We start from the raw sequence: 16,525 nt of genomic DNA, 5'->3' as shown, positions 1-16,525 counted from the left end.
TGGGCCAAAGGACACAACAAAAAAATAAAGGAAGAAAGTGACTCAGAGACAAGTGAATTTCATGACTCAGATTACAGCTTCCACAGTGATGAACTTGAAGACCTTCAAGAGGAAGACTCTAAAACTAATTATACTTTTCTACTCATTGATTGTCCAAGGGTGACTGGTAATTATATTTAAACCTCCAATGATTGTTCAAAAATGTCTTGGCATGTCCTGGTACTATACATTAATACATGGACTGCTAATTGTATACTATAATGATTGTTTAAATATGTCCTGGTACCATACATTAATGGTTGTCCTGGAATGTCTTGCTATTGTATCTATATCTTAAATAATTGTATTTCTAAACCTAGGGTCATTGCTAATTATATTTCTGTGTTCAAGCATGACTGCTAATTATATTTGTAAGGTCAAGTATGAATGTTAATTAGATTATATCTTCAATGATTGTTCAAGTATGTCAAGTGGGTTGACTGCTAATTATATCTACATGTTCAAGTCTGAATGCTATTTATACTTATACCTTCAATGATTGTTCAATCATGTCCTGGTACTATACATTAATGGTTGTCTTGGTATGTCTTGGCAATTATATTTAAAGCATAATTGCTATCTATATTTCTAAACCATGTATAACTGCTAATTGCATTTTATTTTTATTTTTTATTTTTGGTGCTTGTCCTAGTCTCCTTTCTTTATTGGCTATGGTGTTTAAATTGGGAAAATTACTATAAGGCCTCATACTAGCCATTGAATACTTATTCCTAGATAGTGAGCATAGATTCTGTGTGAGGCATATCCACACAAACTTTAGAAAAACCTTTAAGGATACGTAAGGGCCTTAAGGATCAATTATGGGCATGTGCTAGGTCTAGCTACATTCCGGCTTTTGAGAATTCAATGGAAAATTTGAAAGTGATGTCTGCAGGTGCATATGAATATATGAAAAACATAGACCCAAAACATTGGAGTAGGTCTCATTTCCAAACTCAATTCAAATATGACATGCTTCTGAACAATTTATGTGAGTGTTTTAACATTCAAATATTGGAAGCTGGAACAAAGGGCATAATCACAATGAATGAAATGATTAGAACAAAGCTAATAGTTAGGATCCAAAAAAAAAGTGATGTAATAGAGAAATGTAAACCAATACCCTACCTTAGGATTCTCAGGAAGTTGGAAAAATTGAAGGAAATGAGTAACATGTATTATTCAACATGGTTTGGAGGGGATACGATAAGTGCTTGTGTATTAGTAATACGAAGTCACGCTCACGTGTCCCGACTTGTGCATTATTAGCAAGAACTTTGTCAATGGGGTTTTATTGAAGACATGGCGCGATCTACCTCATGGATGTGTGCCCATTCATGTGGCCTCGATGAAAAGAGTAGAATCGGGAGCAAGTTGAAGAAGACAAGATTGTCTGGATATCCACATGGCTGTATGAAAATTCCACACGCCCGTGTGGATGCCTAATTCAAGCCCTATAAATACCGCGATTTCAGGATTCTCTAGGGATCCTTTTCTCATCTTTTCCCCATCTTTGGAGGCACTCGCGGCTAGGGTTTAGAGAGGCTTTGGCAAGGTCTTTGGAGTGGTTCTACAGCCTTTGACATTGCGTTTTTTTTGGAAGAGAGTTATTGGGGGAGCTTTCAGTCGGCATCGATTCGGCGAGGTGTGCCTTAGGCTTGATGAGAAAACTTTTGGAGAAGATGAGGCGGCTCCACAAGACCATCAATATAGACTACAAGGGGGTTTTATCTATGGATAGCATGCTTTTACTTTCAATTGCATTGTTGAGTGTATATAGCTCCATTGAGAGCTAAACCCCTAGTAGGTGCTTGGACTTGTAAACCCTAGGATGATTTTGTTTCATTGACCTTTTTATTATGCTTTGTTAATTGATGATTTTAATTGAGTTCCATCCTTGAATACTTGTTGTATTGATTTTCCCTTAGAGTGATACTAGGGTTGAGAATCCATCTTGGTAATCCTTGTGGATGAGTGATACACCATGAGGGTTATATAAAGCAAGGTTGGAGAGAGTCGAGAGGGTGAGTCGAGAGGTAGCGGAAACGTCCCCTTTCCCTTCCGATGTAATTTATCCTACCTCCGCATTCCAAGAGTTCTTTGCGATCATGATAGAGTGAAATGCTAAGAGACAAACTCCGCTGGGGCTTAGTTGCGCAAGCAACAGAGTGAAGCATTGAAGTAATCCTTAGTGCTTGGACTTAAATGTGGCTAGGGGTCTTTCGCCTGGACCAAAGGGTTAGATCTATACTAAGGAATATGGTTTATCACTTAGAGTCCCCAGAACCTCATGCAACCCCACACAGTGTGAGGCATCTAGAGTATCCCTTTCCACCGGGTATAGTATGAGGGTTAGTTACGGTTAACCTTAGGTTTGGGACCATGTGTCTTAGGATTTCCACGACTCATTAGACATCAGTAAGGAGGAATAATGAGAAGTCTTGCACTTGAAACAATAGTCTTAGAGGGAGTAATGTCGTCTCTTTATTATTTTTATTTACATTGATATCGTTCACATCACTCTTGAATCATTTTCACTATAGTTAAATAGCAATTCTTGTGTTTCCGAACACTATTTCCTATGGATACGACTATCCACTCACCAGGGTACTTTATTACTTTGACAACTTGTGCACTTGCGGTACACACACACAAGGGGTGTGTCAGGATAATTATCAAGTTATGGGGCAAGATGATCAATTTGTGGTTGACATTAAGAAAGAAATTATAGTTGTAGTAAATGGCAGTGGCAGGAATTCCTTGTAGTCATGTAATTTCAACAATTTACAATAATAGGGATAGGCCAAAGAGCTACTTGGATTAATCTTACAAAGTGACAATTGTCCGACTGATGGCCTAAGAGTGACCTCCCCCTTTCCCTTCCACCTGAGCCAAGCAGATGAGCAAAAATGTTGCCTTCACCAATGGCAGAGTATGCAAGAAAAGGATTACAATGAGATGCAGTATTTGTAGAAAGCCTGGCCATAACAAGAGATTCCATGGTGTCCAGGTGTGTTCAATTTTAACATTTTTGTAATTTATTGTTTCTTCCTATGACCTAGACATATTTGCCATACTTTCAAGAGGACAATGGGGTAAATAAACAACCCAATGGGCATTCAGTTGGAATAGTGAATGATGGCAATGTAAGATTTTTTTCCTAATAACTAAATTAAGTTCTTTTGCAATTGTGGAGTTTAATTAATTTTATTATGCTTACTAGAGTGAAAGTAATGATCCTATGGCAACCATTGATCCCTAGGTTCTTCAGGATCATTTTGTTTAGGTTTATCATCAAAATTCTTTTGTAATTTTTTTTTCATCCAATTGTATGACATGAAAGTAATCAACTTTCTATAAACATTGAAAGGTGGATATCCTCAATAGAAACATTGAAACTGGTGACCTCCCACAATAGGTTGTAGTAGAAGTTGTGTCACAGGTTCATTTAAATGCTTCAAAATTGATGCTATTTTTTTTAGGTTAAATTTTGCTAAAGTACATTGTGGTTTGCCTCTTTATCAATTCGGGACTTGTGATTTGAGTTATAACACTTTAGTACCCTGTAATCTAAACTATTTGCAAAAACATGTCAAAATACTTAACTCCGTTAATTTAAACTTGAATTCACCTTTTTGCCCTTATTGACATTATTAAAACATATATTAATTAAGAATGATTCAAGTCTACCTCCAATTATAACTTGAATGGTTTTTACATATTATGCAAATAGACATGAATGATTCTTATTAGTACATGTTTTAGTAATGTAAATAAAGGCAAAAAAGGTAAATTCAAGTCCATTTTTATGCCACGTCAACAAGAATTAATGATGTTAAGCCTTTTGGCACCTTTTCGCAAACGGTTTAGACTATAGGGTACTAAAATGTTACAACTCAAACCACAAGTCCCACATTGATAAAGAGACAAACCACAAGATACGTTAGCAAAATTTCTCCTTTTTTTATCACAATTAGATATATTAACAAAATTTAATCTGCCCATGCTAGGTTATTGACACATGTGAGAAGGCTCCTATTAGGGAAACAAGTATGAGTGATAGAAGGCCAAAGGGTAATAAATTGCCAACAAGGGGTGACAAAATGAATGACAATGCTATGAATGTTTAAGATGGAGGGTGTGCTATTTTCATCAACTTCAAATGAAATTGGCAACCTGGGGAGACAAAAATAAAGTCAAGTAAATCAGTCTCAAATGCAAAAAAAAAACCCTCCATCAACCTCAAGAATTCATGTACCAAGGCCTCCTGTGAATATTAAAGATGGGGCTGCTATAAAGAAAAAAATATATGGGTGCCACCTGGTGCTAGAGGGTATGCTGTTTCTAGTGGTACCCAATGAGCATAATGAAGCTTGGGCAAGTGTATGTTGCTGATTTTTGTGTATGTTATCAACAATGTCCTAGTGCCAGAACTTTTGCATTGTTTAAAAACACTTTTTTTGGTTTCTTCTTTTATTTTTTATGTGCAAATGTTTTGATTGTATAGAATTAATGGGTTATGTGCAAAGCTTGTAAAGTTTGCAAACATTGAGTTCCCTATTAAGTGCAAAGCAGCAAGCCTTACAAATTTTGTAGCATGTCTTCTTTGTTATAAATAGAACATCTAACTTTTGACAACATTGTCTTCATTATGAATATATTTCACTATTTTCAAACCATATGGTCTTCAAATTATTTACAGGTGTTCACTTACACAATTTCATATTGCTGCATCAGCTAGCCATTCAGTTTCCAAGCCCATTTTTAAACAATTTATTTTATAAATATTGATGCTCTTCTTTACAAATTAAGCATTAATATGCAATCTTTATTAAAATGAAAACCCTTATTACAACATTCAAACCCTCTACAATAGAACCCTATAACATCAAAATGAAACCCTATTCTAAAAATAACCTTCATCAACGGATGAACACTTGTTACAACATTCACATATAACTGAGAATATCTTCGATGCTGATGCAAAGAGAAGGAGATAGATAGACAGAGAGATGGAGGAGGCTTATGGCAATTGAAATGCTTGTTTTGAATTGGTGTGTCAACCAACCATCCAAATTTTATTTAGGACAATCCTCCAGCCTTCCAAATTATGTCTTCTGGTATGAGCTGTGAAGAAGAAGAAGAAGAATGATGAGAAAACTAGGAGATGGAGAGTGAGAAGAGAAGGCAAAGAAGAAGAGGGAGAAAAAGGTTGGGATGCTGATTTGGCAAAAAATCAGATGCCGTGGCACAAAATGGGTGATGAGGATTATAACATCCTCACTGCCGCATTTTCCACATTACCAAATGCGTTGTTAAAACACATGCCACGTGGTTATTCCGGTGGTCACGTCAACAATTTCTCATCGGAAATGGGTGGGTACACTCCTATTGAAACGAAATTAAAGTGTGGTATCCAAAAAAGATATGAATTGAACTTTGGTATCCATTTTAATATTTTCCCATATTTTCGTGACCTCTTTGGATTTTGACCCTTATCATTTTGCTTTTGCCATGTGATTGATACTTTGTTCCATGCCTCTCACTTTTCTCTCAATGTATCCGATATTTGACCATTTGGTTTATATGTCTTCATTTTTTGGTTCATGTACTTCACCCTTCAGTTCATGTTCAATACTACCACACAATCGGTCTCCAACACGTGGTGCCTATACGTTTATGTTGCTATCTAAAATTTACTCACATATGAGTGGATTTTTTACTTGGGATATTTGTTTCACATGTGTCACATTTGTAATTAGTTTTCCGTGTATAAATATATTGATATAGATATTGGTATTAAATCTTTTGAGCAACGATGTTACTTATAAGATTATTGATATTCGTATCATTCTTATTAAGATACACAATGATGTCATCAAGACCTTAACAGATGTTAGACATGTGCCTAACCTAAAGAAAATATTATCTCATTCAGTGTTTTAGATTCAAATGGTTTTAAAGTGATTGCTGTGTCTAGTTGCATGATGATTTTCCATGGTGCTATTGTTTTTATTAAAGGAATAAAGATTCATAGTCAGTATGTTCCTCAATTTTCGACCATAATTAGTTCAATAGGAGTTTACTCATCTATGTTTGAGACAAATTCAATCAAGTAGTGGCACATGCTTGTTGGGCATCAATGAGATAGAATAATTGTTTTGAGTAGCAAAAGCCTCCTAACTAGGTTGAAAGTAAAAAGGAAGAATATTCTTAGCATAGGAATTTGATTATGCTTTAATGCCTTCTCTGAAGCACTAATGCTTCAGAGAAGTAGAGCTGGAGTTTGGTTACGCTTCTAAGCATAGGAATTAAAATGGTGATTTCTACTATAGTTTAGTTAGAGCTCTCTTGAGAGGCAGATATCTTCTTAATTACCATCAAAACAACTTGATATGATAACTTTTCTACATGGCAATTCTCGTGAGTATATTTATATGTAGTAGCCAGAAGGTTTTTGAGAGATCAAGGCTTTGCTTTTGAAGTAGTTATAATATATGGGCTTAAGAAGTCCATTCGGCAAAGATTATGCGAGGCCCATAGGACCATTTCGCAAACGAAGAGCATAAGGGGTTTATGGCTTTCAAGCAAAGGCTGGAATTTACTGCGTGTGTTAAATTTTGTGAGCCTGTCTGACCTGATTGTATTATCTTGACTAAATGAAATTATTTCAAGTTTATCATATTGTTTTTTTTTAAATATTAAAGGATGGGCATGTCATTTTAAGTATGGTTAACATTTTGTCATGGAAAATTTATTATGTAAATTAAAATGGGTTGATAAGTGTATGAATAATCTCGAGGTTCGGTTTGATTCACACATGAATACAACATAAAATAAGTGCTTATAACACAAGTACTTGTACTGTTTTATATTTGATATTTAATGGACAACACAAAATCTATTGTGTTTTTTTAGTTTGATTCATATAAGTAGTGCACAAAAAATTATGATTTATTGTAATGCCCTTTTATATTGTTCTATGTTTGTCTTACAATTAAAAATTCAAAGATAATATCTTATAAATTTTTCTCATCTCATAATTATTTTTGTAATGTTCAAAATATGTTGATTAGTAATTAATTATAAAAAAATATTTAAAGTAAAAAAAATTATATTTTTATAAAAAAATCATAAATTTATTTATTCATAAACTATATAATTTTTTCATAAAAACACTGTGAAAATTGGTTGTAAATTTTTATTTTAAAAAAGAGCAATTATATCTTTTAATTGTGTTGCACATCAATGAATTTTTCTCACCATGGTTTTATGATACAAAAGTTTCATCATGTTATGCTATACTTGATACCTTTTGTGCTGTATCTGCACCTTATTTGCAATCAAATTAGGGATAACAAAAATCATGCTCAGTTGTACCACAATCTCCAGTAGATATTGCTCAATAAGATTAAATGCCAGAGTTTCATTTGCAGGTAGATATACCATGCACATCTCAAATGTAATTTTATTTATTTATTTATTTGCCCTCTTTTAATCTTCGTTATTTGTTAATTAGATTCTGAAACATTGGAATGCCAAATTTTCCAAGGTGGTATTTGGGCCCGCCCATACATGGGCTTTGTCGGTTCTTATTTACAAACATAAAAAAACAGGAATTTATGAAGCAACAATGGCATACATAAAAAGTAATCATCAAGAAGTAAAAAAGTCCTAATTTTTTTTTTTAAAAACTAAACAATCATAATTTAAATAAGTCTATAGTACTATTAACCAACTTTTTAAATAAAATAAAAATTAAAATTAAAATTTAAAAAGAAAAATATCAAAGCTTGCTAGAAAGCTTTTTAAATTAAATTGAACATTATGGATTCTTAGCACATCTCCATTGATAAAAAAACCTCTTCAACCCACCACGGCCTCTTCTTGTTCTTTCTATAGTATTAATTTATTTTTCATTATTTTCATTCTTTTTCTTCATTATTTATCCAAACCATACTTATGCACTTGAGATGCTGTCGTCAACCCCCTCTGTTACAAACTTACAATGAAAAAATTTAAGTAGAATTAACAAAATCAATATTAAATATTTTAAAATTAAAAATAGACTTTTCTAATCAAAATAAATATTATTAATTATTAGTTTTTACAAAAAATAAAAAATAAAACTAAAAATCATTGAAAACTCATCAATTACTTAAAACAAATTTAATAAATTTAAAGAATGCTTAAAAACACCCATATTACCACAAAACAAACTCCAATAGAGGTTTAAATAATGAAAGAACAAAATTATAGCTTTCAGTACAAAAGCTCCTTGAAAGAAAAATAAAGACCTGGTAAGTAATAAATTCTTCAAAGTGAGAAAGCTACTAGCACCATTAATTCAAATACCTAAAAGGTGTAAACCAAAGACATTGAGCATCATCAAAAAGTGCATATAAAATGGGACAACATTACTTTGTATTTATATTTCCTAACACAAGCATTGACATTATAGGTGAAGTCACACACACACACACACACAGACACAACATAGAAAACCCCCAAAATAGAGAGCCTACAACAGTTTGCATGCCTCATGAGTTCATCTGCTCCTATGAGACAAAAATTTTACGCCTAGATATTTAGATCTAATACAACCCTGGCTAAGGTCGATAACATGACATTCAAATGAGGCATGAAGGTTACAGCTTTTCATTAAGAAAACACAAAAAGATGATAAAGTTGTCCTTTACAAGCTGCTACAATATAAAGTTCTCAAACTTTTACTGCATGGCTTTGACAGATGATTAGATGGCTTCTTCTTCCATCCTACTAAGCATCTTTGTCTTTGTTTTTCAAGCGCGCAATCAGTTCATCCTGAGTGGTGTGCAATGTTAAAAAAAAAAATGCAATAACTAAAAGCTGATCTTACCAATTACATATGATTTTTTTTTTTAATCTGAGGATTATATCACAACAAATTCACTCATGCTCAAATAATAGCTAACAAAAATTGCAACTTCCAAAGAAAAAATAACATTAACAAACAATATATATGACTGTAATGTACCTTCTTTCCTTTAGTAGATAGGCCCCTCTCCCTAAGATGTGCTCGCAACTGTTCTACAGTCATGACCTGGAGTGTCTTCTCAGATGGGGTATTGCTTGATCCTTAAAAAGAAAAAAATTTGTTCTCCTTTACAGTATTAAAATCAGACAAAAATATCCATATATTGATAATTAGTTTCTTACCTAAAATCTTTTTGCTTAGCCTTGTGTTTAAGTGTCTACATTCAAGTACATTAAGATGCAAAATGGAGAACCACCATTGCACATATACATACCTTTACTCTAAGGTAAGCTATTGTGAGTGATGGATTATTAATGGTCATTTTCTTTTGTCCTGGTCATCCCATTTGGGATTGTGTCAAAATATTCAGTCTCACATTAATCATCATGCATTAAATTAAGGTTCATCCTCACTGATTTCTTATTATAGGTATCATTTAAACAAGAAAACCTTATTATGTATGTTTTAAACCTTTCCACCCTACTCCGCTGTGCAGATCTTCAGATGCCTAATAAGGGACAGATAAGTCATTGTCATCAAGTCTCATCCTAACATTTATTGCTAAACGTTATCATTACGGCTTGTGATTTGAGGTTCATTATAACTTACCATCAGGGCCTACCATATATATCATTGTATCAGATTAAGTAATAATATCCATAAACTTCTTCAGTTTATCTTCAATAGTGTTACTAGGACAGCAAAATAAGATCATGCCATATTTATCATTCTTATAGCGGACTATGAAAAAAGTATCATATCCAAGAAATGCCAAGCAGTATTATTAAAAGCGCAAAAAGCGCTCATCTATGCGCCCAGGCAAGGTGGAGCCTATAGTGTCTCCGAACTCTCTAAGTGAGGCACCATCAAAGAAACGATGCTTAGGCGAGCACCTCAACCAAGGTGCAAGGGAAAAAAAGCAAGGAAAGTGTTACCTTTGTTAAATCTCTCTTTTTACCGATTTTTAAATGCTTTTTAAGAAATTATATTATAGAATAATAAATATGTGTTTATAAAGGAAATATAAATAATTATACTTGGAAATTGTAATAATTAAGAGAAGAGAGGTTTTCTATTTATTTCAAAACAAGATTAAAGACAACAAGAGGAATCTAGAGAGACTTTTTAGGAGAAAATAATGTTACCTACTAAGCAAAACAACAAAAGAGATTTAAAAACCAAGGAGCTCAAGAAGAAAGCTAGAGGAAAACTTGAGAGAATTCACGTGAAAGTTAAGAAAGTTTAATTGGGAAATATTCTAAATTAGGTCAGTCTTGCCGGCTAACCTGAAAGTTTAGATTGTCTTTTGTGGTTTTATGTTTTTGTTTTTGTTTGGGGTCTTCAATATTTTAGTAGATGATTATAATATTGATTTAAGTTCAATCTTATATTATTTAAATGTTGTTTTCTTTTTTTTTTTTAAATAGCTTCATGTCACTCGGGCTAGCACCTAGGATGGCGCCTGGCGCATCAAGCAAATTACATTTTCATCGTCTTAAGGACCTAGCGCTTTTAATTACAATGACGCTAAATCTTCATGTCAAGTGTGTTTATCATGCCTATATTACAAATTTATCATGAGCATCACAAGTGTCTCAATAATGAGCATCGCAAAATTGTTATGAACACGAATTGTTTTGATGCCCATGATTAAATACATAACATTATTGTTCTTATTAATAACAAAGGGAGAGTTTAATGGTTTGCGGGGTTAAACTTGTCATTCTAGTTGCAGCAACTATTTCTTGCTAATACAATAAAAGAGAGAAATGTTGGAAAGCAGCTTGAGGGATTATTAGGCCATTTTCCAATTAACTATCATATATCTATATATATATATACATATAACTATTAAGTCATATCAAGGAAAATTCAAACAAGTATACAATTGTTTGAGCTTGACTCATTTAATAACACAAAATTTGACATATAGAACAATCAGCATAACGCACCTTGTCGTGATGTGCTCAAAGAACCACCAGTGTTAGCTCTTTTGGCTGGAGACTTGCTCTCTAGCGCTCTAGTAGCAGATCTGCCAAAAGTCAGCCATGTTAGATAATCCCTAACCATGAAAATGAAATGAAAAAACAGGCAGAAGTAGAGTTAAAAAGATAAACCACAAGTGCATCTCTCGCCTTGTCAAATACTTTATTAAAGTTATACAGATAATAACCAATCATTCATACATCCGAGAAAAAGAATTCAAGAGACATAACAATAATAGAAGAAAATGAGATTAGCTTGATCTAGAAAAGTTAATTCAAGCTTTAGCTCTAATTGTGATTTAGCTGAAATAAGTCAAGTATAAACATTTTGATACCTTGAAGAACTAACTCAAGCTTACTTCAAGTTAACATAAATCATAGTTACTCAAGCAAAAAGCATCAAAGAATTTCTGGGTTGTCAGAAGACTTTAAATCTTAAAAAAATAAATAAATAAATAAAAATAGTCCCAGATTGAATTTGTCTAAGATTAGGTTATAACTGACTAGGCCCCTCAAGCTTGGTTGTTTTTCTTAAACAAAACAAGCTAGAGCAATTCAAAAGCATCTTGATTAGTTTACAATCTAATTGATGCTTTTAAGTGAAAAGGAGGAAAAAAGAAAAAAAGAAAAACGGGCCTGATTTACACACAAATTTCATTGCAGTATTAATAGCTTCATTACAAGATGGTGACATGCATACATTGTTTGTGCAACATCATAACAATATAGCATAACTGACAACAGGATTCATAAATGACCTACTTTGCCCCAAATCTTGATCAAAACCTAAGCTTTTATCAGACAAAAAAAGGTCGAAAAATGGAACAAGACAACAGGTAAAGATGGATACTTATAAAGATTGACAAGTTACAATAAGATAATCAATTATGACCCTCTTTAAGTACATAACTGTCAGAAGAACCTATACTTTATGCAAAATAAACCACAAACATTAGAACGTGCAAATGAAAAATAATGAAGGGGCAGAGAATTTGATCAAAGTAATGTATAAATTCCTCAAAGGCCAAAAAGAGTCTAGTCAAAAAGGAGGAATGAGAAGTACAGTATAAGATCAACTCACCTTTGCACATGCATCTGTTCTGAAGTTAGAATAGAAGTAGTTCACCATTTTCTATAGTAAAGTTCTGAGATAGCTCTGTTAATATGACTTAAAGAAACCTCTTATTACTAAACATATGCCTTAAATTAATTCACTTTGCCCATAAACTAGTAGTTCTAAGTAACATGCCTCCCTGAAATTCAAATTACATACTGGTAGAGTAACTAATTTTTCACACACATTCTCTTCTTTCCCTTATGTTTGTTCTTTTCTTTGAATGTGGCTTTACACAATTGATTGTAAAAACAAACATTGCAATGCATTCAGATGGGGCACTGCATCCCATGAGGAGCACACCCAAATGAAGCATCATAGCTTTTGCAAGATGACAGGCTAATCAACAGCATAAAAGGCTCAATCTATCGTTTCATTAATAAATACAGCTTTCACAAGACAGTAAGCACTATTTAACAGCATAAATAACCTTAATTTACCCTTTAATTAACCCTCATAGCTTTCACAAGAAAGCAAGCTACTCCTTAACAGCATAGTAGCCTATTAACCGTAATTTAACCTTTCCTTAACCATCATAGTTTTCACAAGGTAACAAGCTACTCCATAACAGCCTACAAACTTTAATTTACTCTTTCATTAACCACCATAGCTTTCCCAAGACAACAAGCTACTCCTTAACAGCCTACAAACCTTAATTTACCCTTTCATTAACCACTACAGTTTTCACAAGACAACAACCAAACTTTAATTTACCCTTTCATTAACCAATATAGTTTTTACAAGACAACAACTACTACTTGACAGCCTACAAACTTTAATTTACCCAAATATTACATCACACAGCATTCATAACTAATATACAACAACTTGAAACTCTCTGAATTTGCATTTAATCATCTCAATTTCACATGTTTTCCAACCAATAGAAGTACAAATGGAGCATAGATTAAAAAGATACATCTTCAAAAGACATACCATACAGAATAAGATGAATTTGAAGCAATAATGGTAGCAAGAACATAACTTTAAGGGTAACTTAGGATATCAAAATCATGGAATTAAAGAAATATTTAATCAAAATATACAAATTCGACACCTCTTCCCCTTCTTCTCTTGTGCAGCCTTCGCATGTGCATCTTTCTGCTCACTCTTCTCTTTGTTGATCTGAAGAGCTCTAATGAGAATGTTCGTTCCATTCGTTTTGATCACTTGCTCTTCTACAAGCACCGAAAAGCGACCCAAAAACCCCACGATTAGATTTGAACCTCAAAAACCAAAACACTGCAAACTAAATTTCCAAAAAAATCAAAAACAAAATTCAAAAAACAAAGGATCAGGACAAACCTGGCGGAGCGGTGTCATGATCACAAACGTAAACACGCATCCCACCCTGCAAAAAATCTCTCAAACCCTAAAGCAAGACCAAAAACCCTAGAGATTTCGAGTAACGGGGCGAGAGGAAGTACCAAATTGGACGATGGAATGGTGGAGGAGAACAGCCCACGGGAAGGAAGCCCAACGAGGTGTTTCGCTGCCCCTCCAGGAGATGAGGTTGGCGGTGGCGACGGCGGTGACGGTGAGCTTTCCGGCGACTCCGTCGAGGAGTTCTTGTGCTCCATGGCAACGATCAAGGGAAACCGTACACCCAAGGTCGTATTTATAGACCTCAGTGATACTAGGGTTTGTTTCGAGCAAAAACTTCTTAATATTAATTTTAATTTTAAAGAAGGGCTTATGTGTAAATTTTTGATGAAAATAGATGGTGTATTTTATTCAAGGTTGTCAGACCCGGCCCGGACAATGACCCGGCTAAGCCCAGGGGTCAGGGGTCAATGGGTTCGACCGGGTCGAATCGGGGTTAAACCGGGGTCAATAATTAAATATAAAAAATATTATAATAATTAATAATAAGCAAATATAATATTAAACCCATAATTATATTATAAAAACCTACTCAAATTTGATATTTAAATTGATAAATGACCTTATATACAGTAGAGTTTTCTAATTATATCATTTATTTTTACATTTTTAAATATTTACAAATTTAATATATTAATATATAATTATCGAACTTCTCTCGATGTTATTTATTTATATATTTGTTTATTGGTTGATTTTGTTAAAATAAATAAGAAATTTAATTCACTAATTCTTATATCTCAATTGAGTTTTTATTTTGTTTTAGATTTTCTTATATTTTTTATTTAATTAGAATACTTTAATTTTATATTTTTATAATAAAATTACACTCATTTATTGTTTTATTTTCTTAATAAATTAAATTTTTAGAAAGTATTTACATAACACATTAATATATTTTATTTTTAAATGTTAATTTTTGTAATATATATTGTAATTCTATTTATTGATTATAAATTATAAATTAATATTAATAAATATACACGATTTTGTGATTTTTAATGAGAAAATAATAATAAATTATTAAATAATGTAAAAAAAAATTAAACATTGTGCCCCGATTGACCCGGCGGGGTCAACCGGTTCCCGGTTGAACCGCCCGGGTCACCGGGTTAACACCGGGTTTTTTAATACCCGGGTCAATGGGGTATACCCGGGCCGCCCACATGACCGGTTCCTGGTTTTTCCGGTTGAACCGGCCGGGCCGGTCCGGGTCTAACAACCTTGATTTTATTATGAGTAAGGATTTTTTTTAGCCATGATACCAACTCACAGCTTGTGTCCCACTTAAAAAAAAAAATTGCAAATGGTTAAATCTTTTTGTATTTTTATTTTAATTTTTTTAAAACTTTTATTATACGATGTGTATGCATCTTTGTTTCTAGAACTTTAATTAAGAAATCATATATTTTTTTTTAATTTATGAGTTGTTTAATGCTGGTAAGATAAAGTTGATCGTTACTTGGGTTGCTGGATGTATAGAAACCCGGTATTAATTCGATAACCCGCCTGATTTACCCGGGGACATATTGACCTGAGCTTTATCTCTTGAAAGTGAGGGTGGCGGTGACTAGCGAGATAGTGAGGAGGGAGAAGCAAGAGAAAGCCCAGCAGGAGGAAGTGAGGGTGGCGATGAGAAGGAGAAGCCTGGCAGGAGGAAGTGAGAAGTCTGACACAAAGAAGTGAGGGTGGCGGCGAGAAGGAGATGAGAGAGAGAATTTTCTTGTTTTTTATTTTTTTGAGTGCCAAGAATTCTTTTTTTATTATTATTTTTATGGGGTGGGATCTTGGAACTTGAGTGTATTATTAGGTTTTTTTTTTAAATATTTTATATTTTTAAAATCAATATATATATATATAAGACTTAAATTTTAAATATTAAATTTAATCATATTTGAGATATTTTAAAAATAAAAGAAAGATATAGAATTAAAATTTTAAATATCATATTTAACCCATTCTTTTTTTTACTATTAAAATATATATTTTATTATTTTTATCATTATTAATTATTATAATAGATTATTTAATGTTGTATTATTGACCTCGGTTCAACCCCAGTTCAATCTTGTCGAACCCATCGACCCTCACCCCTGGGCTTAGATGGGTCTGGCTACCTTTTTTTATCTTTTATTTTATCATTTTATTGGAAATTTTAACCTAATCTAATCTTCTCTCCTCTAGGTGCAGATTTTTTCTCCCTTGCATGTGCCGCACAGTTAGCCCACCATGGGCGGTTCTTAGTGGTTGTGGACTCGTCGGAGGCAATGCGAAAGAGAGCGGATAATGGATGAAGATGGGCCAAGAGGGTGAGCTGCAGCCGCTAGATCTATGAGCATGAGTTCTTTATACCCATTCAATCCACCATCTATGACTGCTCTCTACATCACTGTTGCGATGCTAACAACAGCGTTTAGGTATGTTGCTATTTATTCTAACCCTTTTTTATTACATTTTTTGGTTTTTTTTTTTTGGAGGTTTTAATGTATTGTCTTCACTTTTGTTTTGTTTTTGTTTTTGTTTTTGTTTTTTTGTTTTTGTTTTTTTGAGGTTCTTTCCATGATTCAAGACTAATCTAAAAATTCAAACTTGAAGAACATACATAAACAAGTCTAATTTCTGGATGAAAATTGGATTTTTTTTATTTTCTCTCTATATATTTTTTTTTCAAGTTTGTTATGCATAAAGATGTGATTTTATTGAGGTTTTTGTTTTGGACTCTAATGATGTTAGCTGCAATGAATGCGAAGAATGCCTACAAACAATTAAAATTAACTTGAAATATCAATGTCATGACAAATTAAAAAGAAAAAAAATAGGAATTGCCGGGAAATTTTGCACACTTAATAATTAGATTAATGTGATCTAAGGAGAGAAACTAGAGAGATTCTAAGAGGAGAAGAGATGTAAAAAGGCTAGACTGAGAATTCTCAAGAGGAAAAAATTGAGTTTAAGTAGGATAATATCGCACAGGAGCAGGAAAAGAAA

General features: G+C 33.1%; 1 protein-coding gene across 1 annotated transcript; it reads right to left on the bottom strand.

The window, feature by feature from the left end:
- Window positions 1–8,441: 8,441 nt before the first annotated feature.
- Window positions 8,442–13,772, bottom strand: LOC120270586. Its single transcript, XM_039277641.1, has 6 exons — window positions 13,582–13,772; window positions 13,460–13,505; window positions 13,212–13,332; window positions 11,008–11,087; window positions 9,056–9,156; window positions 8,442–8,862 (listed from the first exon to the last, which is right to left on the bottom strand). The coding sequence occupies exons 1-6, from the start codon at window positions 13,732–13,734 to the stop codon at window positions 8,818–8,820; spliced, it is 546 nt and encodes a 181-aa protein (XP_039133575.1). The 5' UTR covers window positions 13,735–13,772; the 3' UTR covers window positions 8,442–8,817.
- Window positions 13,773–16,525: the final 2,753 nt, after the last annotated feature.

The sequence above is a fragment of the Dioscorea cayenensis genome, chromosome 10 (assembly GCF_009730915.1).
Source record: "Dioscorea cayenensis subsp. rotundata cultivar TDr96_F1 chromosome 10, TDr96_F1_v2_PseudoChromosome.rev07_lg8_w22 25.fasta, whole genome shotgun sequence".
NCBI classification, from domain to species: Eukaryota; Viridiplantae; Streptophyta; class Magnoliopsida; order Dioscoreales; family Dioscoreaceae; genus Dioscorea; species Dioscorea cayenensis.
The sequence above is the reverse complement of the archived record's forward strand: the minus strand, read 5'-3'. Positions and strand labels throughout refer to the sequence as shown.

Excerpts from the sequence above, each read along its gene's own strand:
- LOC120270586 (XM_039277641.1), bottom strand. The coding sequence starts at position 13,734 with ATGGAGCACAAGAACTCCTCGACGGAGTCGCCGGAAAGCTCACCGTCA. Across the intron at positions 13,506-13,581 it reads CCATTCCATCGTCCAATTTG|GGTGGGATGCGTGTTTACGT; the intron begins GTACTTCCTCTC and ends GATTTTTTGCAG. Across the intron at positions 11,088-13,211 it reads CAAGAGAAGAAGGGGAAGAG|ATCTGCTACTAGAGCGCTAG; the intron begins GTGTCGAATTTG and ends GACTTTTGGCAG.